Source organism: Typha angustifolia, chromosome 8, assembly GCF_048772165.1.
Source record: "Typha angustifolia cultivar Huaian chromosome 8, ASM4877216v1, whole genome shotgun sequence".
Classification (NCBI taxonomy): Eukaryota; Viridiplantae; Streptophyta; class Magnoliopsida; order Poales; family Typhaceae; genus Typha; species Typha angustifolia.
The window spans coordinates 15,758,117-15,767,963 of NC_133246.1; the positions used below are offsets into that span (position 1 = coordinate 15,758,117).

General features: G+C 37.1%; 1 protein-coding gene, 1 non-coding gene and 1 pseudogene across 2 annotated transcripts; 1 reads left to right on the forward strand and 2 right to left on the reverse strand.

Annotated features, from left to right (window-relative positions):
- Positions 1 to 3,973: 3,973 nt before the first annotated feature.
- On the reverse strand, positions 3,974 to 8,594 carry LOC140764261 (phospholipid-transporting ATPase 1-like; annotated as a pseudogene).
- A 20-nt stretch (positions 8,595 to 8,614) lies between these two features.
- LOC140765075 (probable calcium-binding protein CML45) lies at positions 8,615 to 9,037 on the forward strand. The gene has a single exon (XM_073103990.1). It carries the CDS (start codon positions 8,615 to 8,617, stop codon positions 9,035 to 9,037), a length of 423 nt encoding a protein of 140 aa, XP_072960091.1.
- Positions 9,038 to 9,234: 197 nt separating this feature from the next.
- TRNAE-CUC (transfer RNA glutamic acid (anticodon CUC)) lies at positions 9,235 to 9,307 on the reverse strand. The gene has a single exon. It is a non-coding gene; the product is annotated as a tRNA-Glu (tRNA).
- Between the last annotated feature and the right edge of the window lie 540 nt (positions 9,308 to 9,847).

Consider the following 9,847-nt stretch of genomic DNA (forward strand, 5'->3'; position numbering starts at 1 on the left):
CCAAGACAATATAAATGTTTGCATACACATGCGTGTGCGGCTGAGGTACCTTTATATAGGGCATTGTGTATAGAAGAATGTCTCTTGCTTAGGGTGGTGGAGAGGTGAACAAATAATTAGGGAGTAATTAAGCTCATGCCCTATCCATCCCACAATGACTAATATAACCCCCTTCCCCTTTGCTAATTGCTAGTGTGTAGTGGTTAAACACAACTACAGGCTATATATGCATGCATTTGGAATTTTAGTTATGGATGGATTAATACAACGGGGGAGGGGAGGGGAGGGGGGACATGTGTGGGTCCCACAATTTTTGGGGGCATTGACCTTTGGAAGAGGAGGGGGTGGGGTGGGGGGGTTCCATTAGGGTATCTTGGTTCCATTTGGTGTGAAAGCGAAGGGCCAAAGGTGGTGGCATGTGAGGGTTTAAGGGGCGATGCATGGGAATATGGGCCCTTTTTGTTAAATTGTCATACAGCCAAAGGGTGAGAGAATATTTTAAGGTGGGCAGGGGGGCCAGGGGGGGCTACGACTACGAACCATCCAAGGAATGGTTTAAAGTAACAGTTACCCTTATTTATTAGGGCTGACGTACCTATTCCACATTCTTTATATGTTGTATTATTAAGGCTAATTTTTATCTTTAACTCCGGACAGCATGTATGTAGCAGAAGAAGAATTAAGAGGGTCCGGGGGGTTTTAACTGCAATTTGTAACGCATTGCTGTCCCCCTTCTTGGCCACCCAAAGAGAGGAGGCGATAGCATGCTTAGTTTACTTTCACCTCTTTCTCACTCTTATATTTAAAAAATGAATGAAGTTGTCTTTTTATTTATTTTACTCGATCTATTCCTTTACCTCATTGGTGAAAAAACTTTATAATATTCATCTTCTACTGGGTGCTTACTGTAATTATCACCCTCTACGTGCCAATTCATGGAGCTTCCTAGGTAGATGTGGATCGTGTGATATCCTCTCTTTTTTTATCATCTTAAGTTGTCATGCATGTATACATGTCTTGCATGCATTTATATAATAAATAGCTTTTATTTAGCCGAATTTTAATTTACTGACTTTAAATTTAAACACTTAAACCATGTATCTATGATCCCGACTAAGTTGTAATTATTAGTCATGTGTTAGTTGAAACAGATGAGTAATATATAGAGGAGGAGTCATTTGGTTATTTTGTTTAGGGTTTAAATGTTTTAAATTAAAGTATAAATGGATAAGTTAAAATCAAGCTAAACTGCAACATAACTTGCCCTTCCATGTGGTTGATTTATTATTATTATTATTATTATTTTTTCTACCCAATAAATAATACCAAATTTTATATGATGCAATTTGAATTTAAATTCAAGAAAACTCATTCGAAACATGTTTTAACCATATGAACACAAAATCATAGCTAAAGTAATTTGCCCCCAAGAAACTGAGACAAAACTCATAGAACAAATCCTGATGACCACATGACATTTCTGACACTTGATCTTGTAATAGTGTGTGAGACATATGTCTCTCTTCTCCTTCCCATTTTTATGACTCTCATGAAGTTAATTATTAAACGGTAGAGCGAGATGCATGTGTACATCTTCCTCACCATAACTAGAACTACCCTCCTGGTATTTAATTATCACCATGATTAAACCAAGTAGTCCTCAGATTAACTACTAAGTGCTAGTACTAAGCCAATAGAAGTTGGTCAAAACACTTTTGGCCAACAAAGTCAAGAGATGGGTCACATTTTGTCTATTTTGATCATTGTTTTAATATATAAGTTACACATGTAGAGAAGATTCCTAATCCTTTCAACATGTATATGGGCCCTCCATGTGCTATGCTTTTTAGTGCAAATCCTGATAGATTAACTTTGTTAGATCTATGCCGGTGTTATAATATGGAAACCTTTCTTAGGTTTTCAATAAAAGACTATCCTTCTCTTTTAGCTTAAGCTTTTAAAACACATAGTTATAAACGGTATCTAAAGCGGCAACCTATGTATTATGATTATGCTTCCAAATATATATATATATATATATATGAGATGAAACTGTGGATCCAGAGGACAAGCTTTTGGCTGCATGTCGGATGTGGACTAAGTCTAAGAGATCTAGTAGCTAATGCATTCATGCATGTCTCCCAAGTTTCCTTGGGATAAAGTAATCTTTATTAGATACCTAAGTCGAAAGGATTATGAGTATTCATGTGGACTGAGTTGAAACAAATAGTTTGTGTTAATGATGAAAAGAGAAGAACTAGCAAGGTATTAATAACAAAGGTTTGTTCATAGAATGATCTCAAATCATGACATTCCAAAGTTAATTTCTCCGCAAATGAAGCCCTTGTCAAGAAGCCAAAGGTTTTGTAAAGTGATTCTGAAGCTCAATGCATGTGCCCCAAAAGCCTAACCCAAGATTAGTGGTCCATGTCTCTCAACAACCATCCATTTATTATCATCACTACATATGAGCATATAACTATTATAATAATAACATTACACTAACAAACATCTCTCTGTTGTTTAGTTGCAGTTTTAGTTATGTCAATTATTTTTCTCTAATCTATTTGATTATCTGGAGGTTTGTGATCTCAGGATGAATAGATGTCGGTTTCTTTGATTCCTCACTGACTGCTAATGCCAGATATGTTCAGGTCGGCAGAAAGAATCGGTCGGTGTAGGACTGAAAGATCAAACTATTAAGGTTTCTATTTTTTTTTCTTTCTTTTTTAATTAGTATGAATAGATAAATTTTAAGTTTTTGGAGTGATGCGTATGATGCTCAATCACTAATCATAGTAAAAGATCTAACAAGTCCTTGTCAAATTAATGTTCGGCGCAAATCAGATGCTCTATCTTATGCAACCCTTTCAATTATGAGCGTGATCGATACGCTGACGTATAGTTAGTAGCTCGCTTGACTTAGTACTGAATGAATCAACTCGCATCGAATCCGTGCTCAATTTCACTCTGCTAATATAATGGGGAGAGGTGGAATTTTCAAATGAAAGCATGTTAAGGGTAATTAGGGATTTGTGTAGGCCTTAATTAAATACCGAGGACACGGAGACGTGCAATTTTGCCTAACTTGATTGGGGATGATGATTTGACTCCGCCCGTCATGGAAGGTTAGACTAGTGGTCGACCAATGCGATCCATTCGTACAGCTCTACCTCCCCTCATTAAATAGGGTTAGGGTTAGGGTTTTGGATGTCTCCATCCTAAGCAACAAATGGGCGAAACCCTAACCCTAGCTAGGGTTTCTGGTGGCCTCCCACGGACGTTACAGATGTGACAACCAAGGTTTGGGTCACAGGAGTCTCTCTGCACATTTAAGAATGATGCTAATACCCATGTTGATATTATCTTTGTTTAATCTTCTTCATATATATATATATATATATTTGGTATTTTTGAGCAAAAGATTTACTACTACTGGTGTTGTTGTTACTGTTCCACTATAATTAAGTCTTAGTTCACATGTGAAATTAAAAAAAAGAAGAAGTTATTTTAATATAAGTCTCCTTATATTAGCATAATAAGTAAACAATTACTTACCACAATATTAGTATAGTAATATCTCATTTTCTCTCATTTTCCTTTTTATTCAATATTTTTATATTTACTAGTTACTATTTTTTTTTAAAAAGAAAGACATCACTTTTATCCTTTTAATCGCTCCCTCTTTTTTGTCTCTCATCTTCTTATTCGACTATAAAAAATATTATCGTTATTTATTAAATTATTAATTTAACTTTATGTCATATCAGGTATAATTATTACATGTTATACTAATTTATAAAAAAATATAAAAGTAGCTTATACTAGTAATGAATTTATTCTACAAGTGAATAAAAATAATGACCCGAGTAGAAATATGTACATGAATATCCAAATAATGAAATCTTTGTTCATAGAACCCAGCAATGAACTCTATGTAATTCAAGTTATATTCAACTTTGCAAAATAGGCAGCTGCAATAAGAACAGGTTCGCTTAAGAATGAAAGCATTTCTTCTACCATCCCAGTGTATTACTGTACATGAGGATGAGATCCACTTTCGCAGCTCAATCAATTTACAAATAAGTAATAAACCATGTCAGTAAGTGGATGAAACAGATTTGTATGGCATTGCTTTGCATTTTATTAAAACAAGCCGGCAAGTGGGCCGATACCGGAGTAAAAGATAAATCGACGAAGAATAGTATGCAAACCCTCTGCAACTGTTTGTGACAATGTTCTAATTGGTTTTTCTGACCGAGTGTTCTCATTTAAATGCTCAAACTTGTCCAGTTCTCTGGAAATTTGAATGCCATTGGGTATGAAGTACTCAGAGAAAGCCTTCCTAGTACTGTAGTGCAGAGCAAGCATAACCAAAACAAAACTATTCCCATTACGTGGTAGATTGATCTGAAACAAAAAAATTTGGCATTAGCAACTCTGTTCAGTTTTTATACGATAAGGCACCAATTCTACAATTACATATATGAGAGTATACCCATAAAACTCTTTTTACTCAGGTAGTTAACATGATCAGAAATGCAAGCAACTAGAAATAAGTCTACCACAAATGAAGTGAAGTCATCATTCAGATGCGAGGGAAGTCAATTTAAAGAGAAAAGGACTTACCAGTAACCAGGCTAGTATCCATATGGAGTCTATGATGATTATACAAATGGCTGCTGAAACTATACTTCCCCATATTGATACACGTGACCTCTAGGCTAAGTGGAAGTTTACCAAAATAACTGCTGCAAGGGTCCATATGTCTCCTAAACTAGACCCATCTGTAGTACTCTCTTCTTTCTGTATGCAAAACAAGGGATGCAGAAAATAGCTAAACTCTGCCAAAGGGAATCAACAATACTGAAGATGAACAACTTTAAGTTGTATTTTTCGTCCCTCTGGCCAGCTCCATGGAACCTGGGGGTACCTCAGTAGTGTCCTCCTACTCAGATCCTTATCAAGAATTCCAACAACAATTGTTGGCAGAGTTGTATATAGAACAGAATATAACATACTGCTCTATTCAGTGATCGCAGTTGTCAGGGCGAAAGCTGTATAAAGAATAGACCTGCGATGACATGGCAAAAGGTTCTTGTTAGGAATCTAAATCCAGATATTGTTATAAGAGAAATTTAAAAAGGTAGATATTGGAATAAGGTGATTATAATTGTCGTAAACAAAGATATATAGTTTGCAGTCACTAATTCGTTGTCTACTACCAACCCACTCTGATATTGGTTCAAAATATATGAGAGAACTAGAGAGAATACTAACTTACCAGAAAAGAACAAATACAAATGCAGCATTTTTGTAAAAATTGTACAAGATCATGTAGACCATCCTTAGATAATTCCAATGATCACCATGGACCAATAAAAGGGGAACAAAAAAATCTGAACTGTCCCATAGCAAAATCTGAGGCCATAATGGCTTGCCGTCCCTCTCAAGCACTGATGCCAATCCCAATGTCAGTCGTTTTCATCTTTGAGACATTATTTGTACCTGGATCCCACAGGCTCATCAAATTACTCAAACTGAGAGAATGAAAGCATGCCACAACACTTGCAAGTATTTATTGAAGAAAATATTCAAACAAAAGTTTAGATACTTAGCATCTCCAAGAGTCATATCATCTGTCCTACTCTTTACTAGTGCAACTATTCCATAAGATTACATCACCTGCCGTGGCTAATTTGAACAGCTGCATAATGCAAGCAAAGAAAAACTGAATAAGCATCACTATGTAAACCAAAATTTATGCCAAGGACCGAGAGCCAGTATCATTTTAAATTTTAAAAGATTTAAGCATATTACCTCTTCTTTCAACTGTGTCTCAAGAATATAAACAAGGCTGCTACCATCAGTTATTAAAGCAAGAGATATCCTAGAAGATCCACTTCCTGTTATAGCATCCTGCACCACAGAAGATATTGCTGTGAGTTTGTTAGACATTGCAATTGTGTCTTCTAAACTCCTCCTACAGGACTCCCTCGAGTGGCTACTTATTATAATTTGAGTCAATCCATTGGTGAGCAATTTGCAACAATAGCCAATGGAAATAGCACTTTCTTGCTTGTCCCCTTTTAGAACCCATACACTAATCCCTGCTTGCCTCAGAGATTCTATGGCATCAGGTACTCCTTTTTGTAGCTTATCTTCAATTCCTGAGGCTCCCAATATATGGATATTGCGTTCTATACTAGTTGCAACAGCTCATAGTAAGTCTCCCCTTCTGCACAATGCTGAACTAGCTCTTTCATAGGCAGATTGCCATAATCAAGCTCGTTCCACTCAACTCGGTCATGCCAATAACTTATGGTCTCAGACCCAGTGATGAGTAACTATGGAAAGGCATCGATGGCATGAACTATGTCAAAACTGAGATTTATCAATGACTCCAAACTGCCTGCACCTTTCACAGATACCTTGACTGTTTCATCACGACATCTGACTATGATTGACATCCTCTTATCAAAAGCCATGGAGACCTAATATGACAAATCTGCACATTCCATAACACCGAAAAAAAGTTATGAACGAGAAGACGCTTCTCTGTGTTACAGGAGCTGATAAAACTAGAAACTGCAAGGGAACTGATATCTCTATTGCAAGTAAGAGAGCATCATCAGTTCATCACTGTGACAAGTACTGCCATATTTTATAATTTAAGACAGTTAAAAAGCTAAATGTATGACTATAGCATAAAAGAATCAAGAAGAAAACATAAATTACAAACCTTTTGCAGGACTCCCTAAAATTTTAGGAAATTGTAACATAATAATACAGTGACAAAGTTTAAAATAAGAAAATCCAAATGCTTACTTAGCTAACAATATTCATACTTAACGTCAACAGAAAGGGGAGATCAACACATCAAGCAGTACCAAACCATTATTAGGAATGCTGTTATCTAACGACCATCAATACCTTGTACTAAAAATGCATAACCACAAAATCTACAACTATTTATGACAGAAACAATGTCAACTGGAAAAACTCATCTACTGATATGAATAATGCATGCATTCATGCTATTATAAAGTACCAATATGCGAAGCAAATAGAAGATCAAAATTCAGTCAGGAAAAGGTTGCTAGTCTCAGACTGGCAGCTGTACCACTTAGGAATTAGGATAGTAAGCAAATCATAATAACAATCAACGGCAACCTTCTTACTAGCAAAAATAGGAGGAAAGAGAGAATCAAGCAAGCAAAGAAAAATATAGTACCTCTAAGAGTCCCCAAGAACACTAATTACTATGTGACTAGACACTCTACTTTATAATGGAATGGACTCGCATATCACCCGGCGAAGGAGCTACGCCGTCACTGCAATCAGATCCTCCAATACTGAAAATCCATCTGGTAGTTCTCTATCAGATTCCCAGATTTATCCAAAAAAAGATGTATTTAATCTGCTCCACATCCTCAATTATATTCAAAGACCTACACTGAAACCTTGATTCCAAGCCTCATTATACAAGTTAGCATCACGGATCATGAAATATGCCTGACCAAGGCGGAATTGGGATCATAATCTGGACAACAATCAACTACATGAGAAACGAGAAGCATACCTGCATTATAGTCCCATAGTAGTTGTCCTACCTCTCGTCGCCACCAGACCAGAGTAGCCTCTCTTCCTAAAGAACACTAACCGCCCAACATAATCCTACTAGAATCCCCGATAACAACGTCCCTATGTTCATACGCGTCTCCGATCGGCTCCTCTTCAACGGAGCCCCTGCGCTATTATGCATGACCTTTGTCTCCCTCCCGGCGAACACCACAATGCCGATCGCCCACGCCGTGTCCTTGAGCTCGCAACCGCGGAGAACTACATTGGATGGATCAAGCAGGATCCGCCTCCCATCAATGTCCAAATTGGCTCGGAAACCATAGATGTTCCGATTCTGTTGCTCGCATCAAACAACTCCGGCGAGAGCAAGACCAAGCCGCCTGGAAGCAGCTCGTCGGCGAATCTTCTTCTCCAATGTGCACATTTCTTAATTTCCATCTTTTCAAATTCTTAAACAATATCATGCAATATTCTTTCGTTTTAGGCTAAGTAATCCTCCTCTAATAGCACGGGTGGACTTCAAATAAAAGTAGAGGAGTAATTGAGGTGAAGGGATTGATTGGCAACCTCTGCAGCCATTAATAAGCCAAGAAGAAGAGTTTAGGGTGTCGTAAATATAATTACCCGTGTCTTAAAAGAATCCAATGTTGGGAACTGGGAGAGCATAGACTCCCAAAAATCCAAGTCAACTGAATGATAAAATTCGACGACTTGGATGTGGACTTACTTCCTCGGCTATACGAGACTATCAGAGTTGACTTCCAAAGACGTACTCCATGCCGTCCAACTAAAATAATTGGTAGATAGTATTAAAATAGATCGAGTTAACCAAAACAATGGGAACACGTACAGTTGTTGTCTCCTTTACCTTGATCTCGTAGGAAAGCCAATGGCAATTTAACTCCATAGAGCAAAGCATACAAAAGAAAGTTCCATCCAACTTCTTTGAAACTACTACTACTACTAGCCTCTTTTTGCATTTATATATACCTCAGATTCATTTCAAACTCTTTCCAACAACTCCTGAGCCATGTCATCATTTGTCATGCAATTGTTCCACCACCTGGATCATCTCTTTCGCAAGCTCCACTGCTACGCAGTGATCCATGAAGGAGATTTGCATGCCCGTGACGCAGAGGAGGTGATGGAAGCCCTCGGATTGCGGAGCGCGAATGGGTTGGATCAGAGGAGCAAGCTTATGGATGAAGCGTACGCACTGATGGAGGAGAAGGAAGCGAGTGAGGAGGAACTGGAGGAGGCTTTTCAAGTGTTTGATGGCGATGGTGATGGGTTGATTAGTGCGGTGGACTTGAGAAGCGTCATGAGGAGGCTGAGGCATGAAGAAGGGATGAGGTTGGAGGATTGCAAGAGGATGATAAGTGCTTATGATCAAGATGGAGATGGTAAGATTAATCTCAAGGAGTTTAGGAACCTTTTAGAACATGCAGTATAGTAGTAGTGGCTTATTCTTGTTCATCATCTATATATATACATATATATATATATATATATATATAATGCTATATATATGTCATGGTAACTAGGAAGAATATATCAAACTTTCAATATCACTTTCATATTATGGGCCCAAATACAATTTAAAATAGAAGGCCCACTAAAGCATTTTGTGCAAAAAGAATTTTTATAAAATTCCGTTGCCGGGACTCGAACCCGGGTCTTTCGGGTGAGAGCCGAATATCCTAACCAACTAGACTACAACGGATTTTGAAGTTTCTAAAATGAAGTCAAATTACGAGACTTTTTCAATTAATTCTTTTTTATTAATTAATAGCAACCAAACACCTCTCTCTCTCCCTCTCCCTCTCCCTCTAGATGTGTGCATAAATATGATTGCTCGTATATAACTTTAAATTAAGCGTATTAAAATTAAATGAAAGATATAAGATTTTTGTTTACATCAGTAACACAATAGGTACTAACTACTAGTAACATCTAGAAACAAATGAATTTAATCCTATTTGGGCCGTAGGATGACTGTGCGCTTCTTTGTTGTTGTAACTGGCCCATGGGCCTTAATACATATTTCTTTTCTTTTTTTTTTTAATAAGAATTATTCTTGGACGATAGTATGATACTTGATGACAGTAATAGATGGAGAATGTGAGACTAGTCATTTATTTTCTCTAAAAAAATAAAGAGTAAAGTATAATAATAATAATAATAATAATAATAATAAATAGCTACTTTAAAGTATTCATGCCCAAATGGGTAGGTTACAAGATCACATCACAAACTCACAGGC

Coding starts and splice junctions, on each gene's coding strand:
- LOC140765075 (XM_073103990.1), top strand. CDS start 8,615: ATGTCATCATTTGTCATGCAATTGTTCCACCACCTGGATCATCTCTTT.